The sequence below is a fragment of the Xenopus laevis genome, chromosome 3S (assembly GCF_017654675.1).
Source record: "Xenopus laevis strain J_2021 chromosome 3S, Xenopus_laevis_v10.1, whole genome shotgun sequence".
In the NCBI taxonomy this organism is placed as follows: domain Eukaryota; kingdom Metazoa; phylum Chordata; class Amphibia; order Anura; family Pipidae; genus Xenopus; species Xenopus laevis.
In genome coordinates this window covers 49,021,325-49,047,744 of record NC_054376.1, presented here as the reverse complement: position 1 = coordinate 49,047,744, position 26,420 = coordinate 49,021,325, and the positions used below count along the sequence as shown (strand labels likewise).

The 26,420-nt window shown below is 39.1% G+C and overlaps 1 protein-coding gene across 1 annotated transcript in view; it reads right to left on the bottom strand.

Moving 5' to 3' along the window:
• homer2.S (homer scaffold protein 2 S homeolog) overlaps window positions 1–26,135 on the bottom strand; it is a 75,816-nt gene extending 49,681 nt beyond the window's left edge. Inside the window, exons 1-2 of the mRNA XM_018255388.2 lie at window positions 25,655–26,135; window positions 604–760 (exon numbers count right to left, since the gene is read on the bottom strand). Of these exons, the coding sequence (XP_018110877.1) occupies window positions 604–760; window positions 25,655–25,743 (246 nt within the window). The 5' untranslated portion in view covers window positions 25,744–26,135. The remainder of the gene's footprint in view (window positions 1–603; window positions 761–25,654) is intronic.
• Between the last annotated feature and the right edge of the window lie 285 nt (window positions 26,136–26,420).

The following is a 26,420-nucleotide window of genomic DNA, read 5'->3' as shown; positions in this document are numbered from 1 at the left end:
TTGTGTTGGTTTTATTCTTTAAAAATGGAATAATATTACTTTTTGCTAGTAAAGATATCTCAATTTGAAGGTGACTTTAGTGTTTATTTACACCGAGAAGCAAAAAACCTTTTCAGCGACTGAAAATTTTGAGTTATCTTTTAGTATGTTATAGAATGGCTAATTCTAAGCAACTTTTAATTGGTCTTCATGATTTATTTTTTATAGTTTTTTAATTATTTACCTTCTTCCGACTTTTTACAGCTTTCAAATGGTGGTCACTGACCCCATCTAAAAATGTGTGATCTGTACGGCTACAAATGTATTGCTACGTTTTATTACTCATATTTTTATTCGGCCATGTTTGCTAGGGTAATTTGGACCTTAGCAACCAGATAACTAAAATTGCAAACCGAAGAGCTGCTGAATAAAAACTCTAAAACCACAAATAATAAAAACCGATTGCAAATTGTCTCAGAATATCACTCTCTACAACATACTAAAAGTTAACTCAAAGGTGAAAAACTCCTTTAAAAAAGTAGCAATAGTATAATATCCCAGTACATCATTTTTCTATAGGAAGATTTGGTGTGTTGGTCCGCACACAATTCTGTGGATACTTACCTTGGTCCCATCAACGCTGATAATTCTATAGCTGTTCCTTGTGCTATCATAGAAGTAAGAAACTGAAACTGCCAGTTTACTTGCAGGCACCCAATTCTTCTTAGTGCTGGGATCAATTTGGAAGACATGTGCTTTTGTGGTGAAGATCGGTTGTTCCCTTTAAAAAAAACAAAAAAACACAGTTTTCAGGGCGTTACATATTTCCACACTATATGACACAGTGAGTCATATAAAATAAAATAGTCTACAGATCCGGCCATTATCATTTGGCTTGTTTTTTTTATTATATAAATAAGATTTAAAATAAGTCCTAAAAGTAGATGAAGAAAACCTAGTTAAACAAACAAAACAACATTTATTATATTTGGTCATGTATTTATTGAAAAAAAAAGAATTCAATAACATTTCTGCGTGTGGCAATAAGAAGTGAATTGTGCTCTCAGTATCTGGTATGGCATTAACTGCAACTAAAACATTTGCAGTAACTGTTGATCAGTCCTGCACATCAACCCGGAGAAATGTTAGCCCATTCCTCCATACAGTACAGCTTCTACTCTTGAGTGTTTCCTCACATGAACTGATTGCTTTAGGGTCTTTCTACAACATTTCAATTGGATTAATGTCAGGACTTTGACTTGGCCATTCCACAACATTCACTTTATTCTTCTTTAACCATTCTTTGGTGGAACGACTTGTGTGTTTAGGATTGTTGCCTTGCTGCATGACTCACTGTCTCTTGAGATTCAATTCACAGACAGATGTCTTGACATTTTCCTTTTGAATTATCTGGTATAATTCAGAATCAAACCAGAACACACCTAGGTAACATTCATATAAACATATACATTTTTTTAGTGTTCACAGACAGGCACGACTATATATAGATATATATATCTATATCTGTGTGTATATGGCAAACTCTGTACTTGTTGGTGCTGTGTTACAGAAGAGCTAACAATCTAGATTCTGGTTTCTAGAATAAATCAGATATTGGGCTTATCGACGGTGTATTTTTCCTGCAGTCTGTACAGCGCTTACCAAACTGGACATAATCAACAACATAAAAACACTCCAATTATTTCCTTGCAGAGTGTGATTAACAAACAGCGATACTGGTGTTTGTATCTGTCGGTGTTCTTGTCAGGACCAGGTGAACAGACTCCCTGGGGTTAGAACAAGTGCTTAAAAAGAAAACGAAAGACAAACCAAAACGCCTGGGCAAGAAAAGCTTTCATTCCAAAGGTCACATTTTATGGCATCTTGGGATATGATGCAACAACACTTGGCAAGATAAGTGCGGTACTAAAGTGAATGTAATATGAATGTAGGTAAAGATGTGCTTGAGTTTTTCCTCGGGCATCAGCCCTTTGGTCATTTGCACCAGTGTGTGCAGTGAATGTAATAAATATTTTACTGGAAAAGCAGTTATTTTACTTCCAGCAAAATTTCACCACTTGGCCATAAATACATCCAATTAAAGTAATAAATTGTCTAGTGAACATTATTTCATCACAAAATGCCCATTTTTATTTTATTCCTGTCTTTTACTACATAGCACCCCGTACAACTCCCTGTGCTATAGCCATAAAATATAGACTGAATACATTTGGCTAATAGCACACGGGGCTGATTATCCCCAAGTTTGCCAATATTTAGCTTTCTTCTTTGCCTATACCCAGAAACATTATGTTGCTCCAGGTGCAGTCACACACAGTGTAGTTTGCATTTCTGCACCTTTGGATTAGGGACTTGCTGTGCCTGTGTCCTGCACTATATGTACCTTGCAACAGAGAACATGGTTACTTCCCATTAGGGATGCACCGAATCCACTATTTTGGATTCGGCTGAACCCCCGAATCCTTCGTGAAAGATTCGGCTGAATACCGAACCAAATCCTAATATGCATATGCAAATTAGGGCTGGGAATGGGAAAACATTTTTTACTTCCTTGTTTTCTGACAAAAAGTCAGGCGGTTTCCCTCCCCGCCCTAATTTGCATATATAAATTAGGATTTTGGATTCTGCTGGGCAGAAGGATTCGGCTGAATCCTGCTGAAAAAGGCCGAATCCTGGCCGAATCCCGAACCGAATCCGAAATCCCTACTTCCCATATAAAATGTAAGATTACTAGGTAGTTATTTCCAATTGCATAAAAGTCACACCCCTAGCCAGGGACATTTTAATGGGCAAAAACAGCATTTGCTGCACTTATCAACTTACTGTTCTACTAATGCATTGTTTTAATGTATAGTGCTATATACACAAGCAGTGGTAAATAAAAGTACACATACATACATACAGGAATTCCCCCTACACTCTTTTACATTGTAAATTCTGCAGTGCTGGAACCTCCTTACTCCCGTGTCTCTTACTTGTATATTATTAAATATTTCCTTGCCCTTCTGTTCCTAATGTCTATAATACTGAGATACTATAAAGAATGTGCATACAAGCATTATATAAATATAATTATACTTTACAAAAGAAACTAATAAAACTTAAAATGAGAAACTATGAGCTTTTTTCTTTATTACACTGAACTGAACGTACAAGAGAAATTTCAATGTATTTTCCAAAGTAAATAAAATAAAAAGCATGACATCAAATAAGGATGTTTAGGGATTTTATAAGTCAGCACTTTAAGCATGCCTTTGCTATGTTGTTCTATTATTGGCTTCCCCTGTTGCACAGATGCTCTGGTTGGGCGCATAGAATTTCTATCAACATGATGACATCGCAATCTGACACCTTACAACATCAGCACCATTTACCGCAAAGTGGCAATTTATTTTTGAGCTGGCTGTATTCACCTTTTTGAAAAAAACTCCCAATTCCCCAGACGATGCAGATTTCCCTTTCCTCTGATTTCATCAGCAATAAAGGGCAATGGGCACACAAGATGTGCATTACATGATTTGCACCCCCTCCCTATTACCTTACACCATTCCCCCAGTTTTCCAGCAAGTTTAAGTAGCAACCAGCAGTAGCATCAGTGGAGCTTGTGCACATGCATAGAAAGCATTCAGAAGGCTTCAGAAGAATCTGTTTGCATGTGCAGTAGTGATGTGCAGGCTGGCCAGATACCTGCGGCTTTGCCCATGGATCTGGCGGGTTAGGGGGACCTCACTCCCCCATTTAGGACTTACACTACCAGCTTCCGCCTTCCAGCTTCTGGTTTTATAGGTACATGCCTGTCTGCCACTTTTGTGATGTCATCAGTGGGCGGCACGGGTCTATAAAAGGAAAGCGGAGGTTGGGTGCAGGTGAGCGCAGATCGGGGGCACCCTGGTTAGGGTCGGGTGTGGGTAAAGTTTCTCTCGACCTGCAATTCACTAATGTGCAGTCCTCTCACTTTGCCATGTCTGGGGTTAATATGTCCTATGTGCAGCAGACCATTCTGTCCCCTATTTTGGAGCAGTAACAGTAGAGACAGTTGTAAATGGCAAACTCAAGGGTTGTTTCCCTCTTAGTGCTCTAGTACAACAAAGAGGAGCAAAAAAGTTATATGTTAGGCAAGGGGACAAAATAAAAAAAGTAAACAATAACTATCTGAATCGAACCCTTTCGTTTTCAACAGTGAGACTTCCAAGGACAGAGTGTATACAATGAACTATTGTTTCATGCAAAGGCTTGAATCTCTCTTGCATGTCTTTTTTTTTGTTTGTGTTTTACAATGCAAAAAACCTCATATCTGTACCTTCAATATTTCCTGGTCCTGACAAACAGATGCCACATCCTAATAGTCCTCCTACTGCTCTTACAGAAGGGAGTCTCCAATGACAGGCAAGACCCAGCTTGTTAAATAACGATTGCCACATGTTCTGCTAATGTAACAGCAATTATCACTTAGCTCCTTTGTGGCAGAGGAACAGGCCACTGTACTTGATAGAGCAAGTCTCACAAGTGCTATACATAAATCTTCTTCAATAAAAGTGTTGCTTAACAAATACTACCCATCAATGAGTATGAAACAACAATAAGCAGAAAGCTGTGGGATTTGCATATCATACTAGGTGTTTGCAGCAAGAGCGAACATTATTATTATTATTATTATTATTATTATTAACATGTATTTATATAGCGCCAACATATTGCGTAGCACTGTAAAGTAAATGTGATTATACAACTACATCACATGAATTACATATATAGAATACATGGAGTAACAAACATCACAATCAATACAGGTACAAAAGGTGAGGAAAGCCCTATGCATAGGCATACAGTCTAAACGGAAGGGAGTAATACACAAGGTGTGGGAGTGGGCAAGATCAAATTGAGTGGGTGAGAAATGTGGTATTGTATGTGGTGTTGCGTTTGGTAGTTAAGCAGAGTGAGGGTAGGCTTCTCGAAAGAAGTGCGTTTTCAGAGATTTTTTGAAAGCAGAAAGGTTGGGAGAAAGTCGGACAGACCGTGGAAGAGCGTTCCAGAGGAGGGGTGCAGCCCTTGCAAAGTCTTGAATGCGAGCATGTGAGGAGGTAATGAGAGAAGAGTTGAGTAGCAGGTCAGTAGAGGAGCGTAGTAAGCGAGTGGGTGAGTATATAGAGATGAGTTCAGAGATGTAGGGTGGAGCAGAGTTGTGAAGTGCTTTGAAAGTCAGTGTCATTAATTTGAATTTGATTCTGAAAGGTAATGGAAGCCAGTGCAGGGATTGACAGAATGGCGAGGCAGAGGAGGAGGAGCGGTTGCTGAGGTGTATGAGCCTCACAGAAGTGTTCATTATGGACTGGAGAGGTGACAGAACATGTCATTCCCGGCTCGGCGATAAATCTCCTCTTCTTCGGGCGAATAATCTCCCTGAAAAGACTTCTAGAATCTAAAATCGCCAGCGGGATGGCACTCTGCTTCATTTTCCGAAGTCGCCCAAAGTGAAAACAAAGCGCTCTGAGTGCCATCCCGCCGACGACTTAATCTGCCCGAATCTTATCTTGTGCACTTACCATAAAACAATTAAATTTTTGATGTTACTGGTCCTTTAATGCTGTATTCACATAACCTAGGCTTCCAAGGCACACTTGCTCATTCGTCTAGTCTCTCTTAGGCTTCCTTTCGAACCATATATGTAGAAAGAAAAATACCACCAATATTGTTCAATTAATATTCACCCTTATGGGTTAGCTTAACCCACAATCAGGTGTTTGCTTTCATTCAACAAACATGCAAATTATACTGTATGATGCTAAGGTTTATAACAGCTGGGGCAAACTTTGCTGTTGTAATTATATTACCTTCTTAACATTTGATGGAATTCAACACAGCCAAAAAAAACCAAAGTCATTTGAGCTCATTACTCCACATTTAAAGGCAAAAGAAAGATGATTCTAGGGTTTAGTTTTACTTCTGTGACTTTGAAGATAAGGGTGTTAAGAATCTGTAAATTATTTATCCACGAAACAGCTCAGATATCCAAAACAGAAACTGGAACACACACAACCACTGGAAGAGTAAATTTCAAACATTTATACAGTCATTTGAGAGGCAAGGCTTAAGCACAACCTACCCAGGGCCCCAGTTACTACTACAGTTAGTTCTGCTCCAGATAACAGTAATTGTAATGCGTTGGGCTCCATAGATGTATCAGAACTGCTACCTTCCACATAGAATAGAATTCATTCCTTAAGCATGCCAGGGGTTTGCAGTTTAAAAGACAGGAATCAAGTGCAAAAGACATTATATTGACCTGCAGCCCAGGCATGTGAGGGATGTTATACTCTTCACTCTACAACTTGTTGAAATTACAAGAATGGTTTCCATTCACATTTCATTTAAGAGCACAGCACTAAGAAATATTTTGGTGAGGCATACTTTGCCTAAAGCACAGGAATCTAAATTTGTTTTTCAGAATTGTTTGTAGACTGATGGTACAAAAGATGTTAGTGTAGAATGAGAGTAAAGGGGTGATGGCAAAAAAATCAACTAATCTGAGAAAGTGTTACAAAATCTCTGTAGGCCTCAGAATCATAAAAGACTTTGGCCAGAACACAAGGACAGTGCAATAAAATATTACTTTAATGCAATGAACAAATCTGAACAGTATCTTAAAAGATCCCTCAAGGAAAGTCCTATAGATACAAAAACAATAGGAAATGTCACAGCTGTGTACTGGAAGCAGACAGAACACATTAAGCAGACAGTGCCTTTAGGCGTTGCTATGAAGGACACAAAATGACCCACAATGTTATCAGTGCTCTCTGGCTTTTATGAGACTTGTAGGCCTTGGAGGATTCAAATTGGCCACCTCTGACCAATCAATAAGTCTACTCTCAGCCAAGCAGACAGTGTAGCAAAATAAGGCCAACAATCAGCTGCTGCCAGCTCTGTTTTTATCCAACTCCTGCAAACGTTTTGCACATTTAATTAATATAATTGTAAAGGTTAAGAACAGGATTGGCCTTCGGATGTAGCTCAACTACAGGTGTTTGCACTGATGTAACTGGTAAACACCACCCATAGGGTTTCTATCTTCACACAAATGGGCTAAAATCTAGCTGCTAAGTAGAATAGGTGCGATATTGATGTAGCCTTTTGTTCTGATGAAATATTGTATTAGATATTAGTTCTTCTGTTAGCAACCTTGTACATGCTCTACATGCACTGCTTGGTAAAAAGTTAGATGATACGCTGGCTACAGTATCATAAGCAAGGGGTATGAATACATTTCCATACAGGTAGAAAGCCAACAGCATCCCAGGGAGCCTATTCAGGCTACAAGTATCATGCTCAAATTGTTATAGTCTCTTTAAGGAAAGCTTGGTGCTTGGGGTTTTCAAGATAAGGAACTTTTATTAAGGGGTGCATGCATTAGAGGAATGCTAAAGCTCAACAAAGAATCAAGCTAGCATTGCTTCACTTTATATTTTGAATGTCTGTACCTGGCAAAACCACCACCCTTTAGCAGGGAAGATCTTTGCCTCCAAAGATGCCCCCAGTACAGTACCTTCTTATCTTCTTTTCTGCTTAAACTTATGCACTCAAAACATACAATACAGTGTGTGTATATATATATATATATATATATATATATATATATATATATATATATATATATATATATATATATATATATTTTTTTTTTCAAAGTACACCGGGACTCACCTATCACAAAATCAAGCCCCGGGTGCTCCTCATGTTTATGAATATTAAAAAGTATTTAGGAGTACTCACGGATGGTTCTTAGTGTCTTTATTCAAATGTTCATATAATCCCCCACAGATGGCTGGTAAAAGCTCTACAACATTCAAATGAACCAATCATGAGCTTCAATATAGTTTCTTAGATATAGATATATAGATATATAGATATATAGATATATATATATATATATATATATATATATATATATATATATATATATATATATATAAATTTAATGGTAGAAAATTATTCATAATTGAAACAAATTCATATTATATTGAGATAAAAGGCCACTGCTTAAAAAGTGGCAGGAAAATTAGGTGAGACGGAGCACCCTTCGGAGCTGTAGTTGATCAAAAACAGCGTAATGTGGGTAATAGTCCAGGAATAGTCTTCATAGAAATGTAATTATATTTAGCTCTGTTCTTGTTATTATACCCCTACTTTGTAAGTACAAATAAAGAGTTACGGGAATGTAGCAGGTGTACTTGCTGGGAACAGGGTGAGAAGAAATTTCTTACTCAACCCCCATTAAAAGCATGTAGATATAGACAACCAGTTACCTGGAAACCCATTAGCCAGAAAGGTCCAAATTACGGAAAGGCCATCTACCACAGACTCCATTTTATCCAAATAAACCAAATTTTTAAATATTATTCCCCTTTTCTCTGAAATAATAAAACCTTGTACTTGATTTAAGCAATGATATAATTAATCCTCAGAAACCAGCCTACTGGGTTAATATTTACATGATTTTTTAGTAGACGTAAAAGGCATGGAGATCCAAATTACAGAAAGACCCATTCTCCAGAAACTCACCACACCAAATTGCATGTTTATCAGTGAAATCTGGTCACCAAGACTTCCGGGGAGGACAGGATAATTCAGAAAGATGTCAGGCACCAGAATTCTGCAGCAAGTGAGCTTATCTCATATATAAAATTCAAGGCCTTTTCCCTGCTAGTATAAGGCTGTCTTTAATTGATAGCTTATAATGTACCATATAATCCATTTGCTTATTTGCAGGAGCAATTACTATTCCAACAGAGAAACAAGTGCTTATTTTCTACTAATCATTTTATAAAACAGGAACAGCAAAAAGGCACCTAGAAAATTTGTCTAGATATGAAACTAACAGGGAATTATAGTCATATAATTTACAGTTATGAATATATAATTAGAATTCAGAATTTTTAAGATTTTAGACTATAACAACCCCAAATCAAATGAGAGGATTCAGAAGTTCTGATACACTACTGAGATTCAATTAAAATCAGCTTTCATTCTTTGAGATGTTACCTGACTCAAATCTCACAAGATTAGCTCATCTGATATTTTTAAAATAGAGATAGATTCAAGGAAACAGAATAAGAGATTGACTGGTGCAAGGGAGTATGCAATATTACATGATATACTTAAACAAGAAATTATTTTTGTAAAAGGTGCACCTTAAATGCCACGTGCAAGGCAATAAAATAGGATTGCATTCAATTTGATGTCATGGCAGTGTCTTCTTGCAAGTATTTAAAACACACAATATAATACTCAATAATGGATACATACAATATGAACCATTCTAATTAAATGGAAACTATTTTTGTAATTCTGAGCCTACAACAGACTATAGAGGGGGGAAAGAGCTAGATAATGGAATGGAAGTGTACTGCACAGCAGGTTCACATTTATGTCGTTGGTGACAAGGTGTTACTGGAATAGCTGCGGACTCATGATGATTTCCCATCCTTGCTATGGTAACCAGCCTTGGCAGATTTCTCCAAAGAGATAAGGGCTCTTAACTTGAACAACTTCACAAATTATTACCTAATAATAACCTCTACAAGGACACCGTTACTGAACTTTTTAACTGTATTTAGAAATCATAGTGGCCTCTTAGTATAAGAATATCAGTTCTATCCGTACAATGGCTCTGCTACGTACATTTTCATTCTTAAAACCCATTCTTAAAACCCAGTAGCTCAAAAAAACAGAGAAAAGCAAACAAACATAAAAACAAAGGGGGAGGGGTTGCATAACAAAATATAATTCTAAGCAACTATCCAATATACATGAAATAAAATGTTTCAATGGTTTGAAGGGGCGGCCCTTATTTTTTAAAATGGCAATTTTCTATTTATGATTACCCAATGGCACATACTACTAGAAAAGTATATTATTATGAAAATGGTTTATTTACATGAAGCAGGATTTTACATATAAGCTGTTTTATGCAATATCTTTCTATAGAGTCCTACATTGTTTGGGGGGTATAGGTTTCCTTTAAAAAGGTCTATATAAATACACCAGTAAACTCTCAAAGTATTGCTGCTCTGTCAAAAGAAACACCACATTTCTTTCATTTTATTGTGTACACACGGACTTCTGTATCAGACTTCCTGTTTTCAGCTTAAACCTCCAGGGCACGGCCTTGAGCATGCTCAGTTTGCTCCATTCCCCCTCCCTGCTGTAATCTGAGCCCAGAGTTATAAGCGAGCAGGGAGAGACTCAGGCAGGATGTGATATCACACCAAGCCAAAATGGCAGCTGCTATCCTAAACAAACAGAGAACACTTCAACAGCTGTTTACTCAAGTATGGTAAAGCATTCTGCAGAATAAATATACTGTTATAGCTTGTACTTGTGGCTAATGTTTTGGCAATAAACTGCTTCGGTAGCTTTCCTTCTCCTTTAATCAGCTTGCCCGCTCCCCTTTAACAAATTTCCTTAGGCAGAGTTACAAACAGCACTTTTTTTTTTATCAATGAAGCATCAATCTGAATCCAAATAAAAAAAAATTCTAAGAAAAATTCAAATTGATTTACACTAAGGGGCATATTTATCAACATTTTAATAAAAAAAAGTCAGTCCAAACTTGAATCCACAATTGGACCTTATTTATTATTAAAAAAAAAAGCACAATTTAATCGGATCAGGAACAAACACGTAAAAATTGAGTGAAAATCCCATTTTTTTCCAGAATCAGTAAATTTTTAAGGGCTTTTTCCCATTCATCCAGAATTTTTCGGATTTTGCCCAAAAGTCTGCCGAAACTTCCAAATTGGATAGGGACCTCTCCTATTGACTTATATACAACCTCAGTTGATCTGAGATGCTGAATTTTGGGATTCAGAGTTTTTATAATAACTCTGTAAAAATTCTAGGTTTTTTTATCCACCAAAAATTTGGATTTTATATTAAAATAAAAAAAAAACTAGAGTTTTTGGGCATTCGGACTTATAATAAATAACCCCCTAAAAGGTTTTTTGCCATCATTTACACATACTTATATATTAACATTTAAGGCAAGTTTGCAAATTCTGATCAGATTTCAGTCAAGCAGGTTGGATTTTGGTTAAACTAGAAAAGCATAGAAACACCAAGTCTGGACAAAGTTGTAGTATGCACCACTGGCTGAAACACATTCATTACAAGGATACATGCGGACCTATGACGAACATCAACAAATGTGAGCTCTGCTATAACTAGATTGAACCCATGCTAGTCAATTTGCAGTGTGCATGACCCTAAACTGTCTACATGAGCAGACACGGTGCTTTAATGAGCTGACCATGCAGGCATGCGGTGATACCGGTAAGTCTTCATCCATGGACAGAGGCAGAATTTATCCAGTGGGAAAGCAGTTTAAAGTACCTAGCCATGAAGTCTGGTGGCATAGGTACAGGCTGGCCAGAAGGAAGCCAGCATTTTCATCACCCTGCAGTTGAATCTGCCAAAACTGATCATCATGAGTACATACCCTTAGGGGGTTGCTACCCACAGACAAAGAGTTGCAGTATTTAGGGTGGGCAAGGTGGGCAGCTCCCCCCTTTAAATTTGTATGCTTTAATATCTACCAAGATCATGCAGGCCTTAATAAATATAGTAAGCCACTGGTTGTTTCTAGGAACTGTAGTCTGGAGAGCCACCAGTGTGTCCCTCCTGCTGCATATACCAACCCAGTAAAAGATGATTAATATATTTATGGATAGTTGTGAATTTACCTTAAACTGATTGAAGCTAATTAACCATATGGTTGTGAGCACTGCCATCTGTCTCTAAAACAAGAAATACAAAGCAACTGTTTTGGGCAATTAATTAGTGTATAATTGGCAGTGATAAAACATAATTAACATGACAGGATTTGGTAGAATTAATTAGAACAGGGTGCTTAACAACCAGCCAAAGAACCTGTGCAATAGAAATGCAGTAACTGAATTATGCAAAGGCACTAAATAAACACCGTTCACACGTACTGTCATTTTTAATTTTGCATGTAAATTAAGACACCTACGAGTACAATATGTCCCTTATGTGGCTGATTAATTCCAGAACTATTCTGGAAGCCAGTCTTCATACTGTTGCCATTTATCAACTGCAACCCTATTTGTTTTCTTTTATCAGCTTGACTTTACCGTGTTAAATTAACAGCACTTGAAGGTTTACCATTATTATTTATTATGCTACTGTTTCAACTCAGTCAGCCATGTTTAAAAAAATAAAACCCTGACAGGTTTTATTTTTAAATGAGAATCGAGTCTATTAAAAAATATTTTGGCAAAGCCTTTGTGTGTGTGTGTGTGTAAAATGTGAAGAAAGAGTTCCATTACCTGTATAAAAACACTCAGCCTTCAGCCTCATGCTTTTATATGATTATGAAAGTCCTCTGTGACTTATAATATCCTTATGGTATATTTATGATAGGGCGTACTGTACAATGACTCCAGATACAGGCACTTCAAAAAGCTTTTACGAGTGCAGGGACAGATTTATGCTGAACTAAAAGAATTAAAATAATTAATGAAGCTAATTAAATGCATAGAATACGTTCCATTTTTGACAGATTATATAATATAAAAGAGAATTTCCACCTATTAAATTCTGGTTTTCATGATAAGATAGGCAGAGAATAGTTTTTTCAGTATATTTTAACAAAAAGAAAATATTCAGAGTATAATAAAAGCATCATATTTTTCATCTAACAAAAACACATTATATAGTTTTTTTGAATTTTCTTAATTTCCAAAAAACAGTACAACACCAGTTAACAGAAACTAACAACCTACACTGCATTTATGCCTGGGAGAGCCCTGGGAGCCAACCAGCCTTGCAGAAACTAGATTCTCTGCAGGTTACAACATTACAGAGAAAATGGTTTTAGCCGACTGAATACAAAACAAATTCATGAACACCAAAACAGTTTTCTGTAGCAAACTCAACCCTTTCCAACAGATTCAGCCAGCTGTTATAAGGGTATGGGAAATCGCAAACAGAACTTGCTGTCAATCACTTGCTTACCACTCAGCACTCCATTTTATGTTAGCACTACAATCATGCTTCTGTTTCAGAGTAAGTGCACACTCAATATTTTTTTTCATTTACCTTAGGCCTTATAGATAATATACAGGTATAGGATCCATTACCAGGAAACCCGTTATCCACAAAGCTCTGAATTATGGGAAGGCCATATCCCATAGACTCCATTATAATCAATTTTTTTTTTAAAATGGTTTGCTTTTTTCTGTTTAACAATAAAACAGTACATTATACTTGATCCAAACTAAGATATCATTTATCTTTACTAGAGCCAAACAATCCTATTGAGTTTAATATTTAAATGATTTCTTTAGTAGACAAGGTATGTTGATCCAAATGATGGAAAGATCCCTTATCCATAAAAACCCAGGTCCTGAGCATTCTGGATAACAGGTCCCATACCTGTATTTATATTATATATTTGTCACAGACAGACCAAGCTCTTGCACAAAAATATGTTCTAGACTCCATACCACAGTCTATCAAAAGATAAATAACATATTGCCCCCACACTCCAGGGTTCATAAAAGCATTACGCTGCAGGGTCACTGTTCTGGAGAAATGCAATTGTATATCCATGACAAATTTTCCCTATCCAGTTGCAGGTCCCATCCTTTGCACATTGCTTGGGACCCAATCTCTCTACCCATGGAAACCTAAAGTTTGTGACATTAGTGCTAATTTTAATCATAAATGATACATTAGTTTTGTATAGCACAGGTGAAATTCTCACAAATCTCAAGAATTTTCTACAAGAAAGAATTGGCCATGTTAAATCTTTGAACTGTATTTTGAAATTGTTTCAATTGTTGTTGAAATTAGTTAATTCTATTTGGTGTTCAAATTCATTTAAAATTAAGATCTTATAAGGCTATTACCAAAATTACAGGCTGAGTAAAGCCGGCACAGACGGAAGTGGAAGGTTAAATTTCATAGCAGACTTGCCCTTTATGCCAGTATTTTGGCCATTTTACATTATTGGATTTAGCCAGGCAGGAATTGCAGGTGCTAAACGCAACATGTCACACGGATAATATATTGCTTCACTGACATTGCTTGAATCTGGGAGAGTTTACAATCACACAGTGGTTAGCCGTCTGCTTAAGAGACCTGTGCCCGTGTGTGCCACGGAATTAGCAACTAGCCCTTTTTAAAATACGGGAGCAAATGTGAATCAGCTATTTCTGCTGCAATGTTTTAATAAACGACCATGCAAGATTTTAAAACCATATTTTAAGTGATCTTTACCTAATTCCCCACAGAGCCGTATGATCTCTCTGTACAGCCTATGTGCTAATGTAGATGAATTTGCCAGATTTTCCATTGCATGCTCTCTGCCATTGCAGATTCCATCAATAATGGCCAAGCCCCCAAGCTCTTTCATTTACTGAGAGTTATAACAGGACACTAACAGACATGAGGCCAGTGGGGAATATTGAGAGTTATACGACAGAGACAAAATATACTTGTGATCTACAGGCAATCCTCTTATAGAAAACATGGTAAGCCCTACAAATCATTATAAAGTGTTTCACAGCATTCACACCCTCTGCTAATCATAGTCATATTGTATTTATAACAAGTTATACAACAATAAATAATGAAGAGATAATAGTATTTTATGCACCATTATATACATCTTCCACACATACATCTCTTTAAATGGTACAATAAACATGTTTATATAAGCAAGGCATCTACTGCTAACAGTAAGCAACAATGGCAAGAGTTTGTCACCTAAGCTTATCATACATGTATCATGATATTTAAAGGATTTTGCTGCTTGACTGAGATTAATATGACAGATTATATATCATTCAGACCAAAAAAGAGACACACAGTAAAGACAATATAAATACCAAAGAGAATAAGAAAGTGCATATGAAAATATGTCACTTGCAGAACAGCGCAAGTGAGTCTGAAAACAAGACAGAAACATCTCGGTCCACTTAACCTTCACCATTGACATTCACAGCACACACAATGTTCAGCAGCTCTTAGGCATCAAAAAAGCTATCCTCCCTGAAGCTGAAGCCCAATAACCTTTGTGGTGTGTGTTACCTATTCCCCAGCTAACCTTTGTGCCTCCAGACATAGACATGCATCCCATATTTTCAAGGAAACATATATGGTGCCATAAGGCTAAAGCAGGGCTTACGTTTTCTACTAAATGTGGGCTTGTTTAATTATTAATTTGATATAGGGCTCTCATGTTACACCCCCCTGATAGTTTTCTTCAAACTTATTAGACCTGCTGTAGCAGAGGTTAAAGGTGGCCATAGATGCAAAGATCCGCTCGTTTGGCAACATCGCCAAAGAGCGGATCTTTCCCGGATATGCCATTAACAAACATGGCTATATTGGGTGTAATCCGATTGTTCGGCCGTATGGCAGAACGATCTGATTACGATGTGCCGTGGGCTCCGGCGGGATCGGTCGGGTCAAAATCAAACCTGACCGATCGACCAAACGACCGATCTCCGCCGGACGAAAGACACGCCACACACGATCCGAAAATCGTACGAATCCTCGATTCGTACGATAGGATCTGTGTGTCTATGGCCACCTTAAGTCTTACCTTCAACCTGAGGCAGAGAACATAAGGTGGCCATAGACGGAAAGATCCTATCGTACGAATCGAGGATTCACACGATTTTCGGACCGTGTGTGGAGAGTCCCGACATTTTTCTTCCGGCGGCGTCAGGTTTGATTTTGTCCTGAACGATCCTGCCGGAGCCAATTGCGCTCTCATCGTAATCCGATCGTTTGGCCATAGGGCCGAACGTTCAGATTACTCCCGATATAGCCATGCCCGTTAGTGGCATATTGGGGAAAGATCGGCTCGTTTGGCGATGTCGCCAAACGAGCGGGTCTTTTCGTCCATGGCCACCTTTACTCTGCTCCGCGGTGCATGTACAACAGGTATGTACATATCACTGAGGCACAGAGGAGAAAACCAGAATGAAAGCAGATGTTAACTTAATATGCAAAGCACTCCCATAAAGATACATTATCTCTGGATAAGGGTGCAAAGAACTTTCAGATGCAAAACTGCAAAATTTGTTTCATTTACTACTTATAGAAACATGTATTTGTTTTATTTACTACTTGCAGAGTCATACATTTGTTTTATTTACAACTTGTAGAGTCATACTGTATATTTGGTTCAAAGCTAAAATGTATTTCATAAGGATTCCAAAACTCTCTTTTTTCCATTTTTAGAAATATACTATATTAACAAAAGTAACTGGTTGCCTGTATGTCCAATACCTCATTCCAATCCAAGAATATTAAATTTGGCCTTCACTTAGCTGCTATAGCAGCCCCTACTTGTGGAAAGGTTTCAACTAGATTTTGAATAAATTTTGGTGGCATTTGCTTCCATTCAGCATAAGAGCAGAATGAAGCTTGGACATTGGCTTCAAATTATCCTGCAGGTGTTCAATTGGGTTGAGGTCAGAAGTCTGTACTAGTCAAGTTCTTCTACTCAGCAACTCATTTTATATTGACTAAATATGAAAGGTATTCTCCGCACCTTCTAACCACTTACCAATTCTGAATTAAATCCAGATAACTAAACATGCTGATAACTCCAAAATTTACTAGAAAAAATATTATGTTCCAAGAAAGGAACCTACAGAAGATTTAAGCGTCACACAGTCCACACAGGAATAAATGATATAAAGATAAGGGAATTATTTGTGTGTACAAAGCAAGAAGAAAATCCTTCATAAATCTTTTGTGGGAAACAATCTCATTATCACACAAAATCACCATTGGAATATAATTCATATTGTGCAAACGTGCAGAATTAAAGTGCATATACTTCCTAGTGTGTCTCATTTCAACTCATCATTATAGTGAATCTGAATCACCAGATTGCAATCCAGTTGGTAAATTAAAACTCTTAACATTTATTGCTCTAACATAAAATTTAATGGAAAAGAAAAATAAGTTAAAATGACTGGTGTCTTGAGATCTAGTCAATAAATGTTTGGATTCGGGATAAATGACAATTATATAAATTATGTACGTTGCAGTAATTATCCCAGTTCCAACTGTTGCCCTGCACTGGTAAAACTGACAGAAACACTACTATAGTTTATATAATAGTTCATAACATTATGTTCTACTGAGTTTATCAGCAGTTTTAGTAGTGCAGGACAACACTGCATTATATTTTTATTACTTTAAAACAATTTACATTTTTGATGTTACTCTTCCTTTAAGTGTATATAAGGATATCATTTATCCAATAATGGAGGTAATAATAAATACGTGCACCATTGACCGTTTATACGCAGTATCGGGTGAGTATATTTTAGATTCATAACCCCATAATAGTTGCCAGCAAGAAGGAGAATTCAATATGCAATGCCTTGTGGCATCGGAAATACATAACTGTAAAAGAACAGCGACAAGAGATATGGGGGGGGGGGGATTTGGAAGCGAGGCAGCAGGGATGAAACAAACTGATAATTCTTTTTGGCAATAAGATGACTACTCCATATGAATCACATTTACCAACAAATGGGGGAGGCCTTTTTTCAATTTGTGGACTGAGGCTGTCTGCTAAATCGGAGCTACCACTTGACTTAGAAGGGGAAGACTTGCAATGCTGTGAGGTAGTGGATTAGAATAAGTATAAAGCCACCACAATTTGTAAGTGCCGCTGAGAGGACAAAGTTTTTAGGCATTGCAAATTGAATCTTCCTACTGATATGCCGGCAACTATTATGGGTTTTGAATATAAAATATACTGCCCTGACACGGATTATAAATGGTCACTGGTGTGCTTAATAATTACTACCTCTTTTATATCATAGATGAACGTACCATTACCTGTAACTTTCTACACCTTCTTCCAATAATTCCCCCCCCCCTCTATTTGGGTCGCAAAAGTGTTGTGAGAGGGTTGGTTGGTCGAGTGTATGAGCTTGTTGTGCGATCACAAGAAGAGCGTTTCCCACCAAAGATTTATGAAGGATTTCCCTCTTGCTTTATACACACGTATAATTCCACTGTCTTTACATAATTTATTCCTTTGTGGACTGTGCAACGTGGACTCTTCTGTAGGTTACTTTCTAAGAACAGACATTTTTTCCTTTTCTATTGACCTTGGTTTGTATATGGCAGCATTATCTCACTGAAACATGAAAAAGTCTTCAGCAAACTTCTGCCACAACATAGGAAGCACAGCATTGGTCAAGAATTTCATTTTAAAGTGTAAGACAAAGGACTGATTTTGCTGCAACCAGGAGCCCTAGCCTGGTCTGGACTGGCAATCAAAATAGGCCCTGGCATTCCAAGTACACATAGGCCCAAGCAGCCCCCCACCAGCCCAATAAATAGTTACTGTCTATGGGAATTTACAGCAGCCCTTCTGGTATTTGCCAGAACCCACAGATTGCCAGTCCGGGCATGGAACTAGACCAAACAAAGAAAACAGCAATTATTATTCCTCCATAGTGGTGTAACTAGATGTTACTGGGCCCAACAGCAAATTCAAGTTTGGGCCTAAAAACATTGCTATGTGTAGCAGTCCTACACAGATATATTGAAGTTGCCTGTTAAGTATGGTGTTGCTGGGCCCCCTGCAACTGCAGGGTCTGCTTCCTCTGTAGTTACGACCCATGCTCCTTCACAAAATCTTCACAACTGGCAATAGCCATGAAGCCAGGTAGCATTCTTTTGGCAACACAGTCTTAAGCTGGCCATAGATGCAAAGATCTGATCATATGAATCAAGGATTCATATGATTTTCGGACCTTGTGTGGAGAGTCCCAACATTTTTCGTCCGGCGGAGATCGGTCGCTTGGTCGATCAGACAGGTTAAAAGATTTCTGTCGGCTGCTGATAATATCTCTGCATGTATCGTACGATTTTCAGAGGGAGACTGTCACTAGCTTTTTTCAGACAGAACTTTCTTATGATTGCTGTCAGGGTTAGAACATCGGCTGATCTGTTCTTTTGTAATTTATTTGTTTGAAATGGTTAGTGGCAGGTCGGAAGATGGGGAAGTCCGATCGTACAATGATTCGTACGATAAGATCTTTGCGTCTATGGCCAGCTTAACAGGCAGTGAAGCACAATTCATCACTCCATAGAACACATTTACACTGCTCAAAAGTCCAGTGGCAGCAACCTTTACACCACTCCAGTGTTGACAGTTTGGGATTCAGCAGTGAGAGTTGCAGATGAAGATAGGGAACGTCTGGATACTTGTGGCCATATAATGTATGCATTATTTGCATGGCATTAATACATTGTGCAAATCTTCATTTCCTAAAGAAAAAATCGAGAGCTACTATTTGCATAGAAAAATTATGCAAATAGTAGCCACAACACAAACAGTTAGATACCAATTACTACTAAATACATAAGAAGTACAACCTCAGTATTGGAGAAATGCATTTGCTTGACAATAGTTGTCAAGAATTTTTGATAAGGGATACCATATCTACAATACACAATTTCATCATCCCCCCGGGAAAGCCCACCAGTAACACCACACAGCATATCTGAAGAACTGATGGTAAGACCGTAAATGCAATACATTTGCCTGGTGGGGGTGCAGATTTTGCAACCTGGAGGTACAGATGCACGCGATAAGCAGTCCCTAACAATAGGATGAATATAACCAACAAGTGTGTACCAATATATACTTTCATATAGGTTCTAAAATTTATTTAAATTTATTAGAAAAATAATAAATATAATATACATTTTTTTAAAAAAATCATGTGCATAAAAGACATAAAAGAAAAGCACAGAATACGACACTTCAGAGGAATGTAAATGGCAACAATAACGGAGAATTTGAAACATTTTCAGTTTACATTTGCAGTAGTCACCTGTCTGGCTTACTACAGGATACGGCAGTTTGTACATATGTATATATGTTCTAGCAGTGTCAGCTTTACAAATGCCCCCGCTATTTTTAACATGTTACTTTAAAAATATTGTTCCTTCATTATTTTAATGAGAGCCAAATTAAAGGTGACCATACACTGCCAGATCTTCAAAGCAAATGGATCTGGCCCCAATTTGGCCACCCACATGCTGGGCACAATCTGTCCTTAGGGACCAACATGCTTATGTAGTCCCCGTTGGATGATAAAATCAAACCTGCCTGATTTTTACCCATATATTGGCTGGGCAGGCTTGTTGGTGCATGGAAGGACCGAGTCTGCAGCTTTTATCGCCATGTGTATGGCCTATTAACTCTGAGAATCTATCTAAGGGCTCTTACTCATGAGCGTTTTTACCTGCGCTCCCCTGCGTTCCGTTTTTCGGCGTTCAGCCGCAGGGGAGCGCAGGAATAGACGCATTTCATTTTTTCAAATGGGGCTGTACTCATACAGGCGCATGTAGACGCCGAACGCAGGAAAAATGCAGCATGTTGCGTCTCAACCTGCGTTCGGCGCCTACATGCGCCTGTGTAAGTACAGCCCCATTTGAAAAAATGAAATGCATCTATTCCTGCGCTCCCCTGCGGCCGAACGCCGAAAAACGGAACGCAGGGGAGCGCAGGTAAAAACGCTCATGAGTAAGAGCCCTTAGGATCCAAGATTTCCGACAGAATAGATTAGCTGTCTCTATTTAATTACAAATTTGAATTGCAATAAGAAATGTCACTGTATTGAAGGGGATAATTCAGACCCATTTGATACATCAGGAACCAATTATGAGTCTCAACCCTAAAAATCCCAGCACTATCGATGGCTGGCTATATCAGAAGAATCTTAAGGGCCACTGGAGCTGGCATGGGTTCTATAACAGGCATTTTGCTGCTCACTATAAGAAAGGGCATCATTTAAATAAGCCAAAATGAAATTGCTTATATTTTATATTTTACTTGGCCATTAATTTCACCTCCTGTAATATGGTCAATCCCTGCATATAGCTTTACTGTATAGGGTAAAGGAAAGGGTATTTTGTATTCTCAAGTGAAAGAGCTAACCTTTTGTGTGCATGGAGTGTACTCTGGATCCCAGAGTTTGCTAGCACTTCTGCACCTCATGGCTCCAATTTATAAATGCAATGTAAATGTTGCTGTTACAAACACTTTTGCTTTGATTATCATTGCACTGTTAATATATTAATAATTTAAGAGCTGTGGAGGAGGAAGCATGTATATTTTCATGCTGAACAAGTAAAATATCACAATGGAGAATTGCAGAACAGCAGAAGCCTGTGAAGCTGAAGGTTCCTAGTTTTAAAGATGATGAAAAGTGTATATTTATAAGTTCGGCATAGATCACAAACACAGAGAGGCTCAAAAGAATCTGAAGTTAAACTAAAAAGAAAGAATGAAAGTAATGTCACCTCTGTGTCCCCTCTTCTCCTGCTAAAGGTTACACCATTCTGTCAGTAAAGGGTCTCCAAAAAGATTTATATAGGTGAGCACAAGCAGCTGACAGCTGAGATAAAAGTACCATCATACTATGGCACAGTCTGACTAAAATCTGGAAATGAAGTCTGGGTTTTGTGGATCATCATATGCATTTATTGCCTGCTTTATTCTTCTTGTGCACCAGGGCCATCATAGCATGGTGCAGTACTCAAATATTTAAGTGGGATTTGAGGGGAGCACGGGAAGTAGCTGAACACTACTAACCAGGTCCATAACAGAAGCAGGCTCTAATTATACTAATTAGAGTATACATATTATTAATTAAAAGGAGATTTTGCACTTACACTAGGCATAGAAGCATTGTTATGCCAAGAAAAACTTCCATTACTTGGGAACCATTCTTATAGCTCCTGTCTAGATAAACTGCAAAAAAAACAAACTGCCTCCATAGACTGTGTAAGAGCTATGGCACACCGTGGCATACAGTATTGTAGCTGAGGAAGAAGCACTTGAAACTACCCTTGGCACCTCCCATTTAGTTGAACGGGAATATCCTGACCATGCTGGTTCTTTTCAGTCTTAAATGAACAGTAACCCCAAAAAATGAAAGTGTTTGAAAGTAATGGCAATATAATGTATTGTTGCTCTGCACTAGTAAAACTGGTGTGTTTGTTTCAGAAAGACTACTATAGGTATATAAGCAAGCTGCTGTGTGGCCATGGGGTTAGCCATTCAAAGCTGAAAAAGGCACATAATACACAGCAGATAATAAGCTCTATATTATATAATGGGATTCTTTATATTGTATCCGTTATCTACTTTGTATCTTGTGCTTGAACGGCTGCCCCCATGGCTACACAGCAGCCTGTTTATATAAATTGTGTTTCAGAAGCAAACACACCAGTTTTACTAGTACAGAGCAACAGTACATGATATTGTCATTCCTTTAAAACACTTTGAAATGCCTGCGCTGGCATCAGCCTCCTACCTAGCTGGCACCACTATCCACTGCACACGCAGTTCATTTCAGCTGGGCAGTGTCCAGCCCCCGTCATTAGTCTAAATGCTACAGTAAATGTGTTTGAACTGAAACGTTCCATTACTGGCATGGTCAGGTGCACATTTAAGTGAATGGGAAAAAGTTTGGGCCGTATCACATGCTTCACCAGCTCAAATAGGACAATGGCCTAAGACTAAAGGCACATGTGACATTTGGAAAAATGCTGATCTGCTTCTTACTGGATTCAGCCTGAAAATGCAAAGAGGAGCTCCAGGAAAGTGGAAGATCTACTGCATGTACCCTTGGCCTTAAGAATGTCAGCAGGGAACATGATACCCTGATTACATATCTGTTTAAAGGGTAGGTCCGCGATGGACCTCCTCCACTCCAGAGGTTAAGGGCAGAGGCACACGGGCAGATTCGGGGAGATTTAGTAGCCTGGTGACTAATCGCCTCTTCTGCGGGGCGACAATCTCCCCGAACTGCCTTCCCCCTGCTATAATGAGAAAACGCCTGCGCCAATGCACTTGTGGCGCTTCGATTTCTGAAGTCGCCCGAAGTTTCCTCGTGAGGCAACTTCGGAAATCAAAGAGCCGCGAGTGCCATTGCGCTGGCGTTTTCTTATTATAGAAGGCAGTTCGGGGAGATTGTCGCCCCGCAGAAGAGGTGATTAGTTGCCAGGCGACTAAATCTCCCCGAATCTGCCCGTGTGCCTCTGCCCTAAAAGAGAAGAAACGTTAAAATCACAGGGGGGGGGGGTTATAATAGCTTGCTTGATACTCAGGCTGGTGCTCCTGGGAGACCTGGGGTGATTCTGTATGAGCACCATGCAGCAATTGTGTTTTTCGGCTTCTTCATTTTTTGAAGGCTCTCGGCCGATGTGTGTGCAGTAGAATGAAACGGGTGACTTTTTGCTTTATGTTCTGCCTTTTAGTCTACTGCACATGTGCACCTCCACACAGCAGGAAGAAGATTACTCCATGGTGCCAGTGCAGTTTCTGCTAATAGGAGCATCAGCACGGGTATCATATTATGATCACTAGGGGTGCTCTAACATTCCTCAGTGATTTTAGCTTTCTCTCTGCTTTATATGAAACCTCCCACCAACTGTTTTTAGCAAAATGGCCAGTGTTGAATCACTGCAAAAATGAAAATCCAAATTCCAGTGTGAATCTTGGCTGACAGCATTTTCTGCAAAACCTGTCTGATACCAGAGCAGATATATATAGGCCAAGAAGCTGTCAAAAAGGCTGTGGCCAATGTCTTTGCATTGACACCTCAAAGGAGAAAGAATCGTAGAATCAAGTTTTTAGGCAACCCCTAGTGATTCTACTTTTCCTTCTCCTTGAACTTCAAACCGGGTTATTAAAGAATGATGACTTTATAATTGGAGTTACAGTTAAAAGATATAAACTCAATTTCTGCATAAACCCTGATGACCCAGATGTGATTAGAATGAGCTTTAATTATGTTTTACAACAAGTTTGTCAGAGGTGCTCGTCATATGTAGATGCACTTTGCCTTCACTGATTCAGTTATAATATATGACACAGAAGCCATAGCCTGTTGGATACTTCTCATTGGTCAATGGCATTTGTGATAGAAATCAATCAGTCTAACTTCTGGAAAGCCAGATTTGCTTTTTGGAGAACAGGGGGGTGGCTACGTGTTGTCAGCAAACTTGATCGAATAAAAACACAATGCAGGGACACTCAATAATGAGGCATGTGAATCCCCTCTTATTATCTTTTGCTGTTGGGTTTCAATGCAGTTGTACAAGCAGAGATCAGAAGCATCTTTTTATTCCCAGGAACAGGAAACAAAGATACATCAATTAAATGAACATTCATGAAAACAATATTTAAAACTATAGAGCAAAAACATATTTTTTTGATTTATATCATGCAAATAATCTGTGGATGTTACAAAATTCCCATACATAAACAGCTTGTCTGGCAAGGGCAGTGACACTTCAAAAGGTTATTAGTCTGTTGATATTCTGCATGTACATTCCTGCTGATTTGGGATTGTATCTCCTAGGGTTCCCAGTGGGCGAGCAGAAGGGGCTAAGCGTAACCTGAATGCTAACTTTGTCCAACTCTGGTAGGGGGAATTTGTAATGAACTTTTAGTGATTTACACCTAAGTAGGAATGCACTGAATGCAGGATTCAGTTCGGGATTCGGATGCGCCCGAATCCTTCTGCCTAGCCAAATCCTAATTTGCATATGCAAATTAGGGGCAGGAGGGAAATCTCGTGACTTTATGTCACAAAACAAGGAAGTAAACAATGTTTCCCCCCCTCCCAGCCCTAATTTGCATATGCAAATTCGGTTCTGGGGTTCGGCCAAATCCAAAATAGTGGATTGGGTGCATCCCTACACCTAAGGGATTAATTATGAAGTACTATAGGAACAGGAGAGCTGGAGTGAAGAAAATATAACAACCTTCAATACATGACAAACAGCAGCCCCTGGGGTACTGGCTTGATTACATCATAAAGAAACACATGCGGATTTGCCCAATACTTACACAGCAATTCCTCCCAGACTCAACCAGTTGGAACAAATATACCCTACCCTAAACTCTCCCAATAGACACAATTCGGGCCCTCCTAGGGCTAAGGGTGCTTGATTGGCTTACTGTTAAATATACAGAAACAAAGATCCCTGGCTGCTAGGGAAATAAGTCAGTTTGGGTAGGCTGGGAGTCAGTAGTATCCCCAGGGGTTAGTGTACTATGTGCTGCACAAGTTTCAATATATGGTAATCAGTAAAGATTAGATGTGAGATTCAGCTGGAAACTTTTCCATGTACCTGGGACTAATAAATGAATAGACATGAACCACAACCAAGGGTAAATTAACCCTCCATGTGAGCACTCATCGTACAGCAAAACTTTGCTAAACCCTGGGCCATTGACAGTATTAGAAGGGATTCCAAGTGGATGGGAACAACTGGACACTATTAAAGCTTTATAGATCATGTTGAATTTGTTCAGTCGATAGGGCAGCTCTACAGCAGTATATATACATTGGATGCCCACCTTTCTGCCAACCCCACAACTAAAGGAGAAGTAAAGGTCCCCTAAAGATATTTGTAGAAATGGGAGTTGCTGCTGTGGTCATCAGCTGTGTATTGCTGTCCCTGTGAGTGTGTGAGTAGTGCTGTGAGTGTGTAACAATAAGAACTAATAAGAGATGTGTGACAGGTGGGAGAGATGTGTAAGTGGGAGAGATGCAGTGTGACTTACCCCATGTTCGGTGGCTCGCCAGTGGCCTCTCCCACACAGGCAGGCGATCTCCTCGCTCCCCTGAAGGGACTGCTCAGTACCTCGTGCATGCGGTACACTCTGGTTTATCAGCTGCTATTTAAATCCCAATCGGACAGGCTCCAGCCGGCACACTAGCGCTCCAGTAGGCGTGAGAAGCTTACGATCCAGCGATCTCCTCCCGCTGCTTCACTGCTCACATAGCAGCACCTCCAGGCTTCAGCAGTTCCCTCCCATTCACACACACGCCGGCTCAGGCTTAGTGTCACCCTAAACTCTGCCTTCCTAGGGGCTGCCCGCACCCCAACTCCTTGCCTGGCACGTGAGTGTGGGAAGTGATCTCCTGAGTTCTACAGCGATACGGATCCCTCCTGTTCCAGCAGCAATAGCAGCAGCCTCCCACATACATAGAGGAGGGACAGGCTCATCCTCCAGCCCACGCCTGCAGCTCGCGGCAGCTTCTCTCCTACCAGCGCAGCGCATTAAAGAGCAGTTTGCTCCTCTGCTAATGTTCCCATTCCGCGGGGGACCCTCTCTGGCTCTTTGAGAAAGCGCCCCGAGCTCGGCTAAAGTGGAATTGCTCCTTACAAACATCCTGTAACCTGGTTCCTAATTGGAGCAAGTGTACTGTGCGTTTTGGAGGCGCTAATAGGGCAGCGACTACCCAAAGAGCCAGCGCAAATTTACCTGTCCAGTTATAGACATGAGAAGTCAAATATACTACTCGGGGCTGGAACTAGGGGGAGGC